Source organism: Sinohyriopsis cumingii, chromosome 6, assembly GCF_028554795.1.
Source record: "Sinohyriopsis cumingii isolate HCF-2022 chromosome 6, ASM2855479v2, whole genome shotgun sequence".
NCBI classification, from domain to species: domain Eukaryota; kingdom Metazoa; phylum Mollusca; class Bivalvia; order Unionida; family Unionidae; genus Sinohyriopsis; species Sinohyriopsis cumingii.
In genome coordinates this window covers 88,994,278-89,012,254 of record NC_142966.1, presented here as the reverse complement: position 1 = coordinate 89,012,254, position 17,977 = coordinate 88,994,278, and the positions used below count along the sequence as shown (strand labels likewise).

General features: G+C 36.1%; 1 protein-coding gene across 1 annotated transcript in view; it reads right to left on the bottom strand.

Annotated features, from left to right (window-relative positions):
* Positions 1-220: 220 nt before the first annotated feature.
* LOC149797403 (glutamate receptor 3-like) overlaps positions 221-17,977 on the bottom strand; it is a 94,548-nt gene continuing 76,791 nt past the window's right edge. Inside the window, exons 12-17 of the mRNA XM_089962180.1 lie at positions 14,655-14,856; positions 14,069-14,316; positions 12,730-12,838; positions 11,519-11,656; positions 1,583-1,684; positions 221-366 (exon numbers count right to left, since the gene is read on the bottom strand). Of these exons, the coding sequence (XP_089818306.1) occupies positions 310-366; positions 1,583-1,684; positions 11,519-11,656; positions 12,730-12,838; positions 14,069-14,316; positions 14,655-14,856 (856 nt within the window). The 3' untranslated portion in view covers positions 221-309. The remainder of the gene's footprint in view (positions 367-1,582; positions 1,685-11,518; positions 11,657-12,729; positions 12,839-14,068; positions 14,317-14,654; positions 14,857-17,977) is intronic.

The following is a 17,977-nucleotide window of genomic DNA, read 5'->3' as shown; positions in this document are numbered from 1 at the left end:
TTGAATAAATTGCCTTGTAATAGCAACGTAATACTTAGGTCACACTCGTAACACAAAAGTTACTTTTTCTCCTTAAAGCTTCTTGCTAGTAGCACCCCGCACTCGCGCTTGGCATTCTTCTGATGTATCTCCGAAACTGAAGAGTTTCCATCTAATAATACTCATCAATATTAATGTATCGCGAAGTAAATGTCTTCTGAAAATTAATATAATTAAGACATATCAAAACATATTTTATTGAAACGATAATTTACAGAATGAAACAATGAAAGAAATAGTGTTAATCTTCCTGTAGAAAAATGAAGAAATTTAAAGCGTGGAATGTTGTGTCTCTGGTGATTCATCAAAGTATTTCAATTCTGCTTTCTGAAAGAAGAAACAAAGACAGGAGTGCTCAGGCTGTTCAAACAAAGATGGAAATTGTTTTAGTAAATTTTATTTTTGTATTGCATCAATGTCACAGCTTATGTTTTCCACAAAACGTATGATAAACGTAATTTGAAGTTTCGTCGTTTCCACGTATGTATTTGTCTCCACTCAAATGAAGTTCTTGTTAAACAGTCATTTCAAATGTTGATACCGCCAATGGATATTGTAAAAAAAGGTGAACATTTATTGTTATTAGGAGAAATAAATTAACGTTTTGAAAGAAAGAATCGAATGAAATCTTTTTAAACACGTTCTGCAGAAGGAAAACATTATTCGTTAGCTACTACCCCATTTCCGGTGACACATTATTCCGTGTCCACGTGGTAAGACTTTTCACTCACAGTCCACATGGCTACTGATTAAATTATGAAAGCAGATTGGAGCAAAAAAACTGGATTTATGAAATAGATAAATAAATAAATAAATAAAGACTATGGAGCCGGACATAACAGTGAAGTCATGAAATGTGTGGACCTTTCCAATTGCATAATGCTATTGCTTTCATATAAGTCAGACTACTTAGCAATAAGTCTATATAACAATGATAAAACGTTTTGTAAGAATTGTGTCGAAATTCATGTTTCCTGTGCAATTAAAATTTACATTAACATGTAGATCGACCTACATGGTCTATCCGTTTTACCTATTCATTGAAATAGTAAATAGGGTCGGGTCGAATCGATAAGCAAGTATGCATAGTCGGGCATGCATTGTACATGGCTTATGTCAACGAAATAATGCTTGAACATTATGTACTCATGACTGGAGAACTGTGATGGCCATTTCACTAGTCGATCAGGCACCTTACGAATATTCCATCGAAGGGCGAAAATTGTTTTGCTACCGGTTGAAATGTATATAACCAGTATATACATGGCCTGTGTGCAATAAAAAATAATGATACTGCTTCTCCAAGACTAAATATAAGGTGCTATATCAGATATCGGAGAACTAATTAATGGTTTCTTCTACAAGAAATATATTCCGAGGGAAAGAGGTCTACGAATAGTTAATGTGGTATTCTTTCTACCCACGCCTCGATTAAAGACACAACGAGAACAATCCTTTATTCTTCAAGGCACGTGTCTTCAGGTAAAGATATCTTTAATCACTCAGACGCGGTTTCCTAATCTATACGAGTTTCAATTCATACTGTTTCATTCTCCTCTAGTTCCTCTGGCTCCACGCTCATAACTGTCCATGGTGATGGTGCAAAGTCTTTATTTTCTTTCATCTTGGTCACACTACATGCTCCCTGAAATATATACCTAAAAAATTAATAAATTCATTTTACAACGCAGATCCTACATTATACACCATCCTTACTTCCATGTTTCCTCTTGTTTGTTATATACCCTGAAGTACAACTTAAGTCTTGTTTATCCGGCATCGGTTAAGCTGACACTCACTTTAATACAGCCTCACAGACGGGAACGATTTCTTCAAAGTTATTATTGACCGAAACATTTTATCCTATAATCACTTTTATCCGATGTTTTACTGACAACAATTTGTGCCGGTGAACAGGATGTTAGGCGATAAAAACACTACAAACTATTAATGCATTATTTAAAAAGCGGGATGCTATATTTCTAATTTGCCCAACAGCGAAAGTGAAAAATATTATCAGGTCCTTGCGCATTTCCGTATTCAGATTCAAAATCTCACAGCTTCCTGTTTCTTATTTGCTTTTTTTCTCATTATTTTATATTTCACTTAATAGGTTTTATATCCAACGAGAAAATAGTTTAAAGAGATCTAGTCAGTCAAAATATAGGTTTATGTAAACCAGAAGTCTTTAACAAAGTGTTTATAACAATGAATTAAACTAGCTTTGATCAATGACTCATTTAAAATTAAGCTAATTGTTTATATTAATCAACGTGTCGTTTAATACGTTTTGTTATTTCATTGTAATTACCGACGGTTCAGTTGCTAAAGCGAGTTGTTGACGGCTCAAGTGCTATATCGAGGTGTTTACACAACATATTCTCTACGGTTCAGGTGCTAACAACCGTTCCCTTAGAAAATGCAGTTGTCATTTGAAGTGTTAATAGCAAAGACAATAATAGTAATGTATGGAGTCAGCGTGTCAATGGGGACTTACCAATGAAAAAATGAATATAGAATATAAGGTCAAGCCACTTTATAGGGTCAAAAACTGTAAGGGTCAAGGAGAATTTAACATGGGCGATTCCAGTGTTAGCCACAATTGTAATTAGAGTAAAGCGTTAATAGTTGTAAATTTTCCTGTACTTGAATTTGGAATTTAAAGTACAAAGTATACCTCCAAATTATTACTGTATAAAAGAGTTTAAGCGACCATTTGAATTTGTATGTAGCGTTAAGTTTATGATAGAATAAATCTGGAACGGTGTTTAAAGGGTCACGGCAGTTACTATGATTTAATCGAGTCGAGGTTTCATGCCTGATTTAAAACCTCTTAATACGAAGCAATTAACTGAGCCCTTAGACGGTGGGAATATCAGCTGATTTATCAGTTGGTATATATTCTTTGGTGGTTGCTAGTATTCCGACACGGCTGCCATGTCGCCCAGCACTTGTCGATCCCAATGATGTATTTAAATTGGTTTGGTCTGGATATTATGAATTTTGTAGAGATCATTGATTCTTAGGGTTATGGCTGCATATGGGGCGATCAAAGAGCTTCCGCCCAAAGGTGTTGATATCAACGATATTCGGCTTCTGCATATTTCTTTTGAGATATTTTGCTTAGGCATCCGTCTTATTAGAATTTCCAATGCGCTTCAAGCACCGTCCTCAATACCTCGATGTACTTGGTTGCTGTTTCATTTTTTTCCAAGTAGATCTGTTAAGCTCCGATTTTCCCTTTGATCAAAGATGTAGATGACTATGTCTGCTTGTACATGTGGTATTTTCTTAGCACGTCCTCTTTTAGTTTGGATCTATCCTCTTTAACCTTGATATTGATTAGACGCTGTTTAATTAGGTCAATCGGTGTCTCCGTTGGCGTCATTGTTGCCTCTGATGTTGCGGCTTTCATTGTTATCACCTTTTATGTCTTTGTTTCCCACTATAATTCCTTCACTGTTTATTACTAGTGTCTCTGTTGTTGTTGTTGTCTCGGATTCTATTTTTTTAGGATAAATAGACGAAAAATATTGACGTGTTCTCTGTTCAACAGTAGTCGTCGCAATCGTAGTAGCTGGACGAATAATAGTCAGTTCAGCCGTCATGGTATTTTTCAGTATTGATGCAGTTTTAAGTTGTTCCGTTCTTGTTGTTGCAACTGGTGTTATCATTCTGGTTGTAAGTGATGTTCTTCTTTCATATGCTGCAATATTTCTTTGGAATACCCCTCTTTCTGAGTGTCCTTAATCTCCACAATCCCCGTTTCCCTGTTGTTTATTATAGTCACCTCAACACCCCTTGGAGGGGCCTCCGTTGGTTTTTTATAGTAATGTTCGCCGGCTTAATTGAGGCTGTTAATGGCTGCGAAGCAGGACAGTCCCCTTAGATTGTATGAGCTGGGGTTGTCGTACTCTGCGATGTAGATATGGTAGAAACCAGGGTAGATGTAGGTGAGACACGTGCAGTCGATTGTGTAGCTTGTTTGCTCCGTCGTGCCTCATATGACCTTCTTGGTACCGGTCTTCTTTTTTAGAAATCCACGTCCCAATTGCTTCTGTCTTGGTTGCTTTCCCAAATTAATAGCAGCGTTGTGCGCTTAGCATGTGCACGAAGGTTAAAACCTGTAGCGAGTCGAGGGTCAAGCCCCCTGATTTTTCAAGGCCTGGAAAGGGATTAAACTTTCATCTCTAACTATATTCACTACTAGTGATACAACCCTCTGTTATGTTAGTCTCTGTTTCAAAAACTCTGAAGTCTCTTTCCCTTCCACGCAAACCATGTGCCTGCAGGTGTTGCTGGTGTGGGCGAATAGGCTCCCATTCTAACTGCTGTCTCTCCATCTCCTGATCCTAATCCTCATTTTGGGGGATGATAAATTACGAATACTGTTGTTGTGGACGCTGATGTATCCTCACAATGGGAGCCACAGCTCAGACCGGGCTCATCATGAGGTGAGGAAGTATCTTTTCTTCCCTCTTCTTCTACTTTTCAGCCTCTTCTTCACGGTAACGAGGATTAAATCCTCCATTAGTCGTCTAACACAGTTTAGACACCCCTGAATGTTTAGCATTTTGATGCTCGTTTAGCTTACCATACTAGTATTTTGCTGCTGACCAGTCAAAGATGGTTAGTCAGACTGACTGACTGACTTTTAATTTACGTTGCATTCGCCAATTAGGCATGTGCGATAGGCTAATGTCCGCACCCCAACGCATTTATGCATACAAAGTGTGCTATTTTGTTAGTCCGATTCCTGAGCATTTATGCCCCACAGAACATACGGTGGGCGGGAATAGAAACACACATGCACATCGTCTCAATCTGTATCTATTATAAGACGATTATTTTGGATAACCACCCATTAATAGAGCCACCTTGGTTCCGTGCTTACACGCTCATCGGAGCACATGTTAATTTTGACGAGTGGAAATAGTTCTACATTTCGTAGTGTTATAATCCGAACGAAGAAGAGAAGGAGAGGGACTCGTCAAGAGACGACAAGCGTCAAATGAAGTAATGAAATCTTGGGTCGTACCCTAATAAAATTTAGTCCAATTATTCTAATAGACAATTTCAAATACCAATAACGCGTGAGCCACCTGTGCAAATTAGCCAAATCCACAAAAGTCAAACAAACTGTCAAACACATTTCATTAATTAATAAATTCATATAAGTTTGAATTTAGTGTACAAAGTGTATTTTTAATTTCCAAATTAACCCCAATCAGTTGGGTCTAAATGACTCATTGCTTTTGTATCACGCAAAATTCAAAAGGGAAATATAAAAATAATCTCGGCGAGAAAAGGATCAAATCAGTTTAATGATTTAAAAATAATCAAAAGGAAAACCTCATGCGCTCATACAATCTTAGTCATACGTCTGGTCTTTTCACTCCCGGATCGTTGAGTGGATCAACTTCCGGGAGTTGACAATTTTCATCTGTATGAGCTACATCTCAGAAATAGCTATATTCCGGAGTTTCTTCGGTGGCTGCCTCTTCTCATGGAATGGCGCCTCCCGTCCAAACAGGAATTTTCACTATTCTTCCCTGTAACTTCTCACAGGCCAATTGTTACTCGGTTAGTTTCCGTCCTAGATATCCTGTTGGCTGCCTACTTCGCTCACAGATGATTAAAGCGGTGCCCACCCCTGTCCCGGTCAAAACTGGTGGTATTACTCACCGAAATTTAGTCTGTACTTGTTTCTTTATATTTATTCTGAAGATAATGTAATCCCTCACGTAGTGTTTAGTATTTGAAATGCATTGGTCAGCTTAATCCACAGCATGCTTTCGTCGTCATTCTGTATTAATATTCTTCGTTAGTCATTAGCTACAGGCGTGTATCATGCTTTCGGCCTCCTTCCTATTCCATGTGAATAAAGCACAGCTCGACGTATCTGCCCATAACAAATATGTATCCAGACTGATGAACGCATATATATATATATATATATATATATATATATATATATATATATATATATATATATATATATATATATATGTATATGTATATGTATATATATATATATATATATATATATATATATATATATATATATATATATATATATATATATATATATGTATGTATGTATATATATATTTAAAGCACGGATGTGAAGGAAAACACTTTAACCGTCATTCTTCTCTCCTTGGGACTCTTCGTCTTCTTCTTCCTCCTCCTCTCGTTTTTATTTTTCTTCTTTTTTTAACTGTTGTTGTTGAATGACAAAGACTTGTTCTGCTTTATTCTGGTGTTGTAAACATTTCTTCAATTCTTTGTTCTGCCTCCATCTAAAATATTCTACTTAAGGTAAAAAATGAGAAGGTGATGAAGGTGCTGGTACCGGTACAATTTCTTGTGAAGAGGAGAGACAATCTACTAAAGCCCAATTAAAATCATTCTCGTCTGGAAGTATCACCATGGTTGTGTACTTTCAGTCATGTTCCAACAATTTCACGTGGAGTCACTGCGCACCAACGCTAACACATCTATATAGGGTGTGAAACGTGACACGTAGCTCTATACTGATTGGTAATGAGATAACGCGAATTATGTAACGCGCGTTTGGATTGGTGAATGACGTAAATCGGTTTCGATCTGCTCTTCTGCTATTAATGACCGTAGCTTGCCCCATTCAGTTCAACTGATCTGATCAAAAGATATCGGGGATGCTTGTTCAATCCGGACTACCCAATATATGTGAAATCATCATGGACTATCCCGAAGATCACAGATACTGCGATTTGGAATAGACGGATTTATGTGGGGAGACAAGGGTCTCTGACAAGAGTCTTGATATACTGCCCGTATGTCAGACCAAGTTTGAGGAAGGAAAGAAGACCAGTGCGATGTTGGTATGTTAACTCAGTGATGTTAACAAAACCCCAAAGGCCCATTTAAGGGATACTCGATTGCCTCGAAAAGATCTCTATTCGTTTCCGTATTTGTTTGTATGTGTATTTGGTTGTTTGTCTGTTTATTTGTGTATGTGTACGTTTTGATTTGTATGTATGCATCTATATGCGTATATCTATGTTTGTCTCTATCCACATTTTACCTCCTACATTAGCGTGTATTCAGGTCAACTAGAACACTGTTACTAAGTGTCTGCCCGATTGAGGTCAACCACTTGTAATACTGTTGTCTTTTTCCCCAAGTGGCCAGTACCGTGACGTCGCCCCTGTTCCATTGCTATTGATCTTTTCTGTCCCACAATGTTAAATTCCCCGTGACGCTATACATTTTTGACCTTATAATTTGGCTTTACCCTATAACCCAGTCACTTTTTTTAATGATGTCCCCGTTGACTCCAATTGCCATACACTACTACTGACAATTCTTAAACTTTCATGAAATACATGCCATGAAATGACTTATTAACTTGATTACATTTCTCTTCTCTAACCTCGTATTGTTCTGTAAATATTGAACTTCCGAAATTTGTATATTTGGTTATCACTGAATGATAATTGCATGAAATGGCATGTGCCCAATGATTTATATGCTTCCATGCTGGTTGGGTCTAATAACTGTCCTTAACTGCATATATCTAGGTATACTCAACAACAACACGTATGTTATTATAGTGTGGCCATTTCAGTGAAAAGAAGCAGTCTTAATGTATGCCATGAACTGATCATTAATTGGTTACCGATGTACTCTTTCTAGCCTATGAGCACAAAGATATGAAGTCGTTGCGTTATTAGTATACCATTCAGATCTGATAATATTTTTATATAGATTGATGTCAGACACCTGTCATTTACAAGTGAATTAAATTTTGTTAGGTGCTAGAGAATTATACAAAGGCCAGTATTATTATTGTCTTGACACTTTCAATGTTTAGTGTATGCATACGATGACAACTGCACTAGTCTCCAAATTATGAGCTGAGTTATCTGAGATACGGAAATAATATAATGGAAAATTTTAGTCATATATTTAACATGGTGTTATCATGGTCACTAGCTAGCTGAATACATCGATTGAAAGTGGACATCAAAATTATTGACATGTTTTGTTTTAAGGGCAAGTCCCACACAGTATAAATATAGACAATGCACAGTGTTTTGTAGCACTTTGTACTGTTAAGCTTCTTTGTCCTTGCATATAGTTTCATGTATTACTATCAAAGTAAATAGTATATTATCTTATACCTTCTCAAAATCCAGGATCCTTTTATTTTCCTGTAACATTACATTCATCACACAATTTAGTTTGTTTTAGTGATTGGTTTCCAAAATCCTTTTCAACGAAACAATCATTATGGGACACTATTAGACCACTCTCTTACCTTGGCACACTTTGCCTTCGACACATTACAAGGATATAACGAAAGCGGCACAGAGTCAAACTCAAAACTCATATATTAGTATCAAAAGCTAAATTACTAATCGTGGTCTAAACAAAATCAAACGCCATAGATAGATGCACGGAATGTACAGTGAGGTATATGAGCAGAGTATATGAAAAGATTTCAGACTGTAAATTTTGGGTATCTTCATAATGTTTCAGACTGAAACTTGTATCATTATTATCGCTAACAAAATGCATGCTCATTGTCTTCATCTTATGATTTCTTAGGAACTAAGATTGTTCAGGACTAAAAGAATTGCATTTTGTTTGCAAAAAGTATGTGTAGAAAAAGCAGCTTATGTTCAGTTTCTCCGTTTTATAGAACAACCACTTTTTGGCACTAATAGCATATTCATAAATGTCAATGCCATTTCTTTTTCAGTGCATACACTCTCTATATTGCTGTAAACTGTAATGCCGTTAAATTACTTTATTACATGTACACACTGAATGTTACAAGATACTCAACTGAAGGACATATATAGTCAATATTACCGTAATATTTTACTCATTTCATTACAATCAGAATAACACCCCCACCCACTGAAATTAACCTTTAATACATGTGACTACTATTATGTTTCAATAAATTCAATGAAGGCGTTTGACAGACATCACAGGGCGGATCTTGCATTTTTTCTATGAAATTCGATTTTGGTTGGCTTTGCCTAAAAGCGCTAACTTCTGTTGTTTGAAAGCATACCTTTTTTTTTATAGAAAATAAGATCACCCTCCTTAAATCCACCAGTACATTATTATAGAACATGAATACCTTTCAATATAGTCTGTTATCTACACATAAACTACCTATACAATTACAAGCTTGTAAAATGTACAAGACAAATAATACAATTGTAAAACTTACTTGAGATGAATTATAAATACAACCTCTGACATTTCCAATTGTTTCCTTTGTTATTATCAATTTCATATGCATAAAAAACCCTTGATATTTTATCGTTGCTCCCCTTTGCTGCTGACATATGTCGAAGTTCACAATAATACATCAGAACAAATTTTATAAATTATTTTTAAATTTATGCTCGACTATGCATCTTTAGAATTGTTTGTAAAGAAATAAAGCATTGTTTATAAATTTTATCAACCGTTTAGAACTCAGGGACAATATCACAGCATAGGGCACACAACCTTGAAACTTGAAATGGAGTTACACTTTCCTGAATCTGCATTCACAATGATTTGTTCTGGATTACTTTGGATCAACAGTCCTAACAGTCCTGCTACCAAGACGGATGGATGATAAGCAGTTATTTAAACGTATAATCTTTAAATATATATTGAATGGACTATTGACGAATATTTCTTTTGCACCCTACTTACCTTGCCAAATTATATTTCTATATCTGTATAGGATATTCCTTTTTTCCTTTTTTAAGATATTTTGACATTTTCTTAATACACTGATAGAATATCAAACACATGTGAATGCATTTCAGTGATTTACCGTACAGAAGGAATAATACATAACAGGGATTACACAATCATCCAGTAATAATAATAATAATAACAGTGTGATTTATGTGGTTTAATTGGTGCAATATATAGGGCAAGCTCTACAATTTCATGCACTTCATGTATTAAAAAAAAACTCATGTGTTATGCAATCAAACAGTTTCATTGTGCTGTTAAATGCACCAAAAGACACCTGTGTGGTAATACCCAAACTGCTTCTTTGCAAACTACTGAGGTCAAGTACAAACATTTCAACCACACCTTGAACATTTCTAACAAATTTTAAATAGAAATATGTCCAAGAATAATTTTAGAATCGAGTTGGGACATGTGAACACAGAAAATTGGGAGACAATTTAATTTTATGTCTAGTCAAGACAGCAAATATATCGATTACGGCTTTTCATACTGCGGCAGATGAAAATGGAGTTGTTGCACACGTGCAAATCATGTCCGGCGAGAATGCATGCTGAAGACGCTGTTAGTCGACCGTATTAGATCACAACATGGGAGCAAGGAATCAGATGAAAGCAATATTATGAAAAATGATGAAAAGAATAGTGTTGTTATATTTAATTTGCACAGTTTGTTAGGTCTATAAAAAATTTATTTCATTATATGCTATTTTTTAAATGTAACATTGTTTGTTGGACGATGGGTTACAAGGGTAAATTGCATAAATCAAATTTATTTTCAACTTCTCCTGAATTATTGATTTTTTTTATTTTACCCCGTAAACAACTAATATAGAGCTAAAATATTCTTTATGTGTATGGGTTTATTATCAGTGTCATTATCAATAGAAATAAATATGTTTATTTGGGTCTGGGTCTAGGTTATTTGGGTTCCCGTGCAATTTACCTGGTGTGCCTGTCATTGTCCAGGTAATATAATATAATTTTACAAACAGGCTTTCTAATAATAACCAATATTTTATTTTATAAACATTAAGAACTTTCTAGAAGGTTTTTTCCATTAGGTAATCGGGTTGTTTTCATAGAAAAAGTTAATTGTGACCTGAGGTCAAATAGAGGATTCTAAAATCTTGTCACTGAAGAAATTATTCATTCTTGCGGTAAGATCTAGCAGAAGCATGTCATATCGTTGTTGGGCAGTATTTTGATTTGGACTACGTTACTTCAAAATATTCTTCCCTGGTTATATAAGGTGCTCTAAATAAATGTTCTTGGACAGAGTCTTGAATATATAGTGAAATACAAAGAAAAGGATATATTCTCGGATTGTATTATTGTAATTCAACAAACTACTGCTGGTACATCAATAGTTTACAAGCCATCACTGGCAAATCAATACTTCAGAGTTGGATTTAAATTAGATTTCTACTAAGGTTTATGCATTATTTAAAATTATTAGGAGTTGTGTCTGTATTTCTAGGATTATTTTGGGATTTAATTCGCAATACCGTAAGTTCTTTATTTACCTTGTTTTCTAGAGAAATGAATTATTTGTTGAATGATACCAATCTTGTTGCTTTTCACTTTTATCGGTTACTTGTTTTAAGACTATAGACTCGTAACAATAGCAATGACTGAAAAGGAAGTAATTGGAAAATAAGCCTGCATATAAGGAAACCAACAGGCGGATAAATTATCATAGGAAAGAAAATAAATGAGCCTACCTTTTTAAATGTGTCTTTAATCTTTTTGTGAAACAACACATGTGACAGTGACGAGGCTAAGGCTAGAACGAGGCCGCCAATTAAAATATGAAATATACCAGATACGTTGCTCACATTTAAGGCACGTTTTCCCTTGTCCTGCAGAAGACATAAAAATGTATTACTTTCGTAAGACTGAATTTAAATACACTTTTCGTCTAATTCTTAAACGAAAGTGTTAAAGAGGCAGAATAAACGACGACAGATGAAATGGCAAGTATTTAGATAAGCGTGTCTTCAAATAATAATAAATTGATAATTTGCAGATCGTTTTTAAATAACAAGGAAGCTCAACTGGTAAACGAAAAGTTTACTTTGTTCCCTTTGGTTGTATAAAAGAGCTTTGAAGTCAAGGCATTGGACTGAGAGAATCAGAATTTACTCTTCATTGGAGTTCTGGTTACTATTATATCCAATACGAAGCGTTGATTGTGTTTCTTTTTCAGAAAGAATGATAATACTACATGAGTAAGAAGACGTTGGGAGGTATTGGCTTTTTAAGCATTTACTACTAATTTCTACCACAAGACCGGGCCATAATCAAATATTTGAAAAACCTAAGATAGAACGAGCTTACAGAGCAGAAATAAATCAGCAAATTCTTTGTATGCATTGCTATAACAGAGACGTGGTAGATTTAACATAATTATGTATTTATTAAAATATTCTTTCATTTATTTATATTTTGTAGCGGTTTTAGCTGTCATAAACGCGAGCAAATATTATGAGGTGATATTTACTGTCGTTTGTGTCTCTTTCATCAAAAGTAAAATTTGGCACAATATGACATTTGAATTCAACCCTAAAATAGAACTAAATGGTGAATTTACCGTATTATGATATTTACTGTTTGTATTATATCTGAAAAGGTTACAGACTCTAACATGAACTGCTAAATAATCACAGCCTCAACGACTTTTGTATTATTTCAAATAAAAAATTGTATTCTCATTAAGGGTTTTACGTCGTTACATTAGCTCGTTTGCGGAGACACTACGATTGATCACGTCACTTATGGTTCCACATAATTTAATTAATTGCTGTATGTATGTATGTATGTATGTATGTTTCTCTATGTGTCTCTGAAAGGCATACAGGTGCGAGAGAGAAATAGAGATTTAGTACTTGAGGGTAAATCACTATATAAGATGAATGTTGTCCGTAACACCTACCCCCGAATCCCCCGAGGGACACTGTCCCTTACTAATCCACCATTTGTGTTCCAACTTTAATAGATCTCCGTACTCCCGCATCTCAAGAATTGCTATGTTAAGCGGTTGCCTGCAAATAAAAATATGCTTATCGAAAAATTATATTTATATGGCTGAAACAGAAGACATGCCGAGGTTATTTCAAGTTTGTTTTTCCGATGAAGTACGGTTATTGGCTAGTTTCGTTTGATCTTATTGAAACAACCGTGTGCTTTTCATTTGCATATAAGCTAAAGCTCTGTCTGCCTGGTTATTATGGATCCAAAACTGGCCTGAATGAAAATCAAAATCATAACCGAAAGGCGGTGTGACCATTCTACATTCGTCGCTAGATTGATTATCAATATTTATTTTCAATATGCATGTTTAAGCTGAGAAAAAAGCACATTTTCAACTTTACTTTAGTAACCCTTGTAATAATAGCTGCGGTCTCCACCATGTTTTTCGTTAAGGTGTGTCCCTAGTTTAACTCACTGTGCGATGAAATCATCTTTTGTCCCGACTTTAACGCATTGCGAGATGAAAACAACATCTCTTTTATCCGAATTTAACTTTGATCCGATGAGAACATCAGCTTTTTTTTTGGTCCCGGGATTAAGGCTTTGCGCTATATCTTTTGTCCCGAGATTAAGGCATATTGAGATGAGAACATAATCTGTTTTATCCTTTGTTTAACTCTTACTGTAATGAGAACATCATGTGTTGTTTGCTTTTGTTTTTTCGGGGGGGGGGGAGGTCCCGAATTTAACGTGTCTGTTTTATCCAGGATTTAACGCACTGTGCGATATGTCATCGTTTTCCCCTAATTTAACGGTTTGTTCGATGATAACACCATTTGTTCTGAAATTTTCTCATAAAAAAATTAAAATATTATAATATTTCGGTTTTGAATTTTGGAATATTTGATAGATGTAAAAAAAAGCCGTCTAAATTCAAAAAGATATATCTTTATTTACACACTTAGTGATAAACAAACGCATGAAATACAGTGTATATTCAACCTTACAACTTTCATAACCTTCTCATACAAAAGCTTCACATGTACATTGTATATGTTTGTTCAAATGACACATCCGGGAACTTAAGAAGGATCTGCCCAAGAGAAGAAAAAAATGTGGGGAAGGGAATCAAGTGTTGCATATAATAGTTACAACTCCTTTTGAATAAAGAATGCTGATATTTTTCGGAAACACTACTTCCCAAGCCTTAAATCGTTGAAAAAGCATGATTTTACAAACTTGTCGATTTGTTTACTCCCTAGAACCACAATCCAACAAAATGTTACTTCTTTAACCTGTACCTTAAATCTGAGTCTTTTGGGGTAGCAACTCCGTATCCCTTCTGATCCAGGTTTCTTCCAACCTTCATTGTCTTGCAAGGTTTTCTTTGGTTGTAATAATTATTCATGGCAGATTCCAACAAAAATGCATATTTGCCCTTCCCATTCGTAACTTTGTCCCAACCCATATCAGAGTTCGTGACATATACGCTGTCTGCATGCTCTTTCATAAACTTCCACATTTTTCTGTATACCACAACCTGGGAATCCTGGAAAACACAACAATATGTCTCTTATATAAACCTACAAAGCTGATATGGCTATAGCATTTTAAATTTAAACAAAATTCAAATGGTTTTCTAATCTATTACTTGCTACGTGAAAAGGTAAATTTTAGATCAAAATTTAAAACAAATTACTTCAAAACATGTTGGTTTTACGGCTATATATGAATTTGTGTGTTGTTATACAATGATTGTCCCCTGGATGCTTCGAAAAGCTTTCAGTATAATGTAATTAGGGAATAACACACACATTATAAGCGACCGTACTTGTTCAACGAGCAGTTAGAATTTGCAATGTTTATTTTCAAATGTTCAAAACTTACTCTAAAAAACGTCTCTGTGGTACCTCCTGTTTGTATGCCATACTTAATGTCATGGTTGTTGTCAACAAGGTCATCCACGGAATTTATAGGTATGGTCAGCTTCTCAAATGTCAAGAAGGCAGCGAGATTAGCAGTATAGGATGATATAATGATGAGAGTGAAAAACCACCACACACTTCCGAGCACGCGACCGGAAAGCGACCTGCAACAGTTCAAAAATTAACGAAGCTTTAGTCAAGTTACTTTTGCGAAGGCTGTCATATTTCGTAGGTGAAATGGGGGAAACTTGGAGACAAAAAATATGTCAAAGTAAGAAAGAAAAGAAATCTCTTGGAATCCATTATATGTGTATATTCTGGAAATGAAACTCCAGAAAAACTGCCTGTTACTCAGGAGGGTTTGACAGTACCTGCGTGAAAAACTGTTTCACTTTGTAAACAACGTCTTTCATAAGGAACGATGTAACAGGACATATAGAAAGATTAAGTGTACATTTTAATATGCTGATTTTTATACTCCGTTTTTCTAAAGGAAATAAAATTAGTAGTTCCCACCTTTAAATTACAGCTCATCTGAAATTCAAGGCATGAAAATGGGTTTGAAAAAAGATGAAGATTTCAGAGACGTTATCACCGTCAGAGTTGAATCTTTTCGAGAAAAAAGAAACATGAAAACAAGGTTGATCATGCGACATTTTGCTACATTAATTTGTTTACAATGATTTCAGTTGTTTGTTAACATTAGTTATTGATGGAAAAAAGAAGCATTAAGAATGTGTGCATATTACATGCAATTTAAAATATCGCAAAAAGACAGCACAAATGGCCGAAGCGAAGTTTTCGATATTCGCAAATACGGAGATAAATTGATTTTTGCAATGTTAGAATTCACGTTCAAACGCAGCAAGAAAGAAAACCGCACATCATTAAGGTACCAATAATACTGTAACACAATTTTTGTTCCTGGATAGTAAGTGTTATTTCGTAACTGCTTATGCCTAAAAAGCATAGAAAATGGCTATAATTCCCCACAAACATTGATTTTGTGACCAGAACAGTGATATTTTGAAATGTACCTATTTCCAATGAGAAAACGGACGAATATGTGTCTTTTCATTCCAATAAAGTAAAAAAACAACAACATATGAATCAAAGTTAACAAAAGTAATGCAAAAATGAGCACAACAGATTTAGGAGTAGTTTTGCGAGATTTACGATTATACTGTATATCACTTTCACAAATTAGCACCAAAATGTAATCTCCTATGATGTTCTTGTTATACTGTGCTTGGTAGCGGAATTAAAATCCAATATATCTTGGTGGAAGCGCTTGCCTTGCTCCTGCCAGTACATTCCCATGTTCTCCTTGAATTTATCAAGATGAGCATCAAGAATGTTGACTTTTGAGGGACATCCTGCAGCCCATTTTGCCGTAGTTCTTCACGAGAGTCTCAGCTAGCTCCACAAAGGTTTCGACCTTGTGATTGCACAGGAAGCCCCGAAACACCAAGACAAAGCTGTTCCAAGCCGCTTTCACCGTACTAGTGAGCTTCTTGGGGAATTCATTGCTCTCCAGGATCTTCTTTATCTGTGGTCCGACAAGGATAACGGCTTTGACCTTTGCCTCAGCCAACGTAGGGAAGAAGTCTTGAATGTACTTGAAGACAGCCGACACCTTATATAGAGCTCTGACAAATTGTTTCATATTGCCCAGTTTGATGTGCAGTGGTGGCATAAGCACCTTCCCGGGATCCACCAGTGGCTCCCACTTGACGTTGTTCCTCCCCACACAGAACTCGGTCCACTGTTGCCAGTGCTGCCTGTGGTAGTGCGCCTTGGTGTCTCTGATGTCCCAAAGGCAAATATAGCAGGGAAACTTGGCAAAACCGCTTTGGAGACCCATCAGAAATGTCATCATTTGAAGTCTCCGTTGACCTCCCAACCGTACTCATCATACTTTAAGGCGTCCAGCAAGGTCTTGATGCTGTTTTAATCTTTTATGAGGTGCACCGAGTGAACTAAGGGAAGAGACTGGTACTTGTTCTCATTATGGAGCAGCACGGCCTTGAAGCTCCTGGATGAGTTGTCATTGAAGAGGCGCCACTCATTCTGGTTACATGAGATTCCAATTGCCTTGAACAGACTGATCACATTGTGGCAGAAGCAGAGCCCATTTTAACGGGTAAAGAAGCTGGACAAAGCTTGGTGACGATTTATCTGATCTGCGACTTGCACAATTTCATCCAACAAGTTACACTGCGTGAGCCTATACGTCAAAAGCTCGGCCTTGGACCTGGTGAGACCAGGATCTCTGATCAAGTCGTTGAGGTCCTTTTGGTAGAGCTAGTATGGGTTTCTCTCCTCAGCTCCAGATCTGAAATTGCCATCTGGATCTACAACGCAATCTTCGCTCTCTGACTTGCTGCTCTCTTCTAAAGACGGATGCTCTCTCTGTAGGAGTGGGTACGGGGAGCTCGGGGCATTGTGGCACCGGAACGATGGATGAAGGAAGGTCCCTATACTTGATAGCAAATGCATTCTTGCCAGTCCGACGTCTGGATGGGTCAACCATACAGAAGTAGCAGTCACTTGAGTGGTTAGTAGGTTCGCACCAAATTCTGGGGATAGCGAACTGTATGGCTCTCTTTTCCCCTCTGTACCATCCTACAAAAATAGACTATTTCACCCATGAATAATGTGTAAGAGATTCTCGCAACATTTTCCATATATGACATATTTTTCAATAACATTGAAAATTGTAAAACATTTTAAAATTAAAAACTTTTACAATTTTCACAAATTTTAAAACATGAATTTCCGAGCAACAATTGTCCATCTTACCTTTCAGAGTTTTTAGCAGTGCTCGCAGGTGTAATGAGTTTTCCAGGGTTTGTCTTGATCCCCGACGGGCATGCCGAAATATGCCTTGTAGGCCTCAAACATTTTATCAGATGCTTCCACGGAGTACCTTTTCGCTCTTTTCTTGTTAAACTGGCTGCAGACATAGCATAATGCGTCAGCCTCCTGATGCCATCTCAGAAAAATGCAGATATGTATCCACTTAGGCAGCTGGAACTAAATTGAGCTGGTGCGCTTAAGGCCCCTGTATTTATATTACTATTTATATTACTGGAATGTTCTAGAACGTTCTAGAAGTTACTCCAAGTTTACTCAGCAATGAATCTATCTGGGATGTTCTGGAAAATAGGTAACTTTCAAAATATTACTATTCTGGTCACAAAAGCAATGTTTGTTGGGAATAATAGCCATTTTCTATACTTCTGAGGAATAAGCAATTAGGAAGTAACACTTACTACCCAGGAA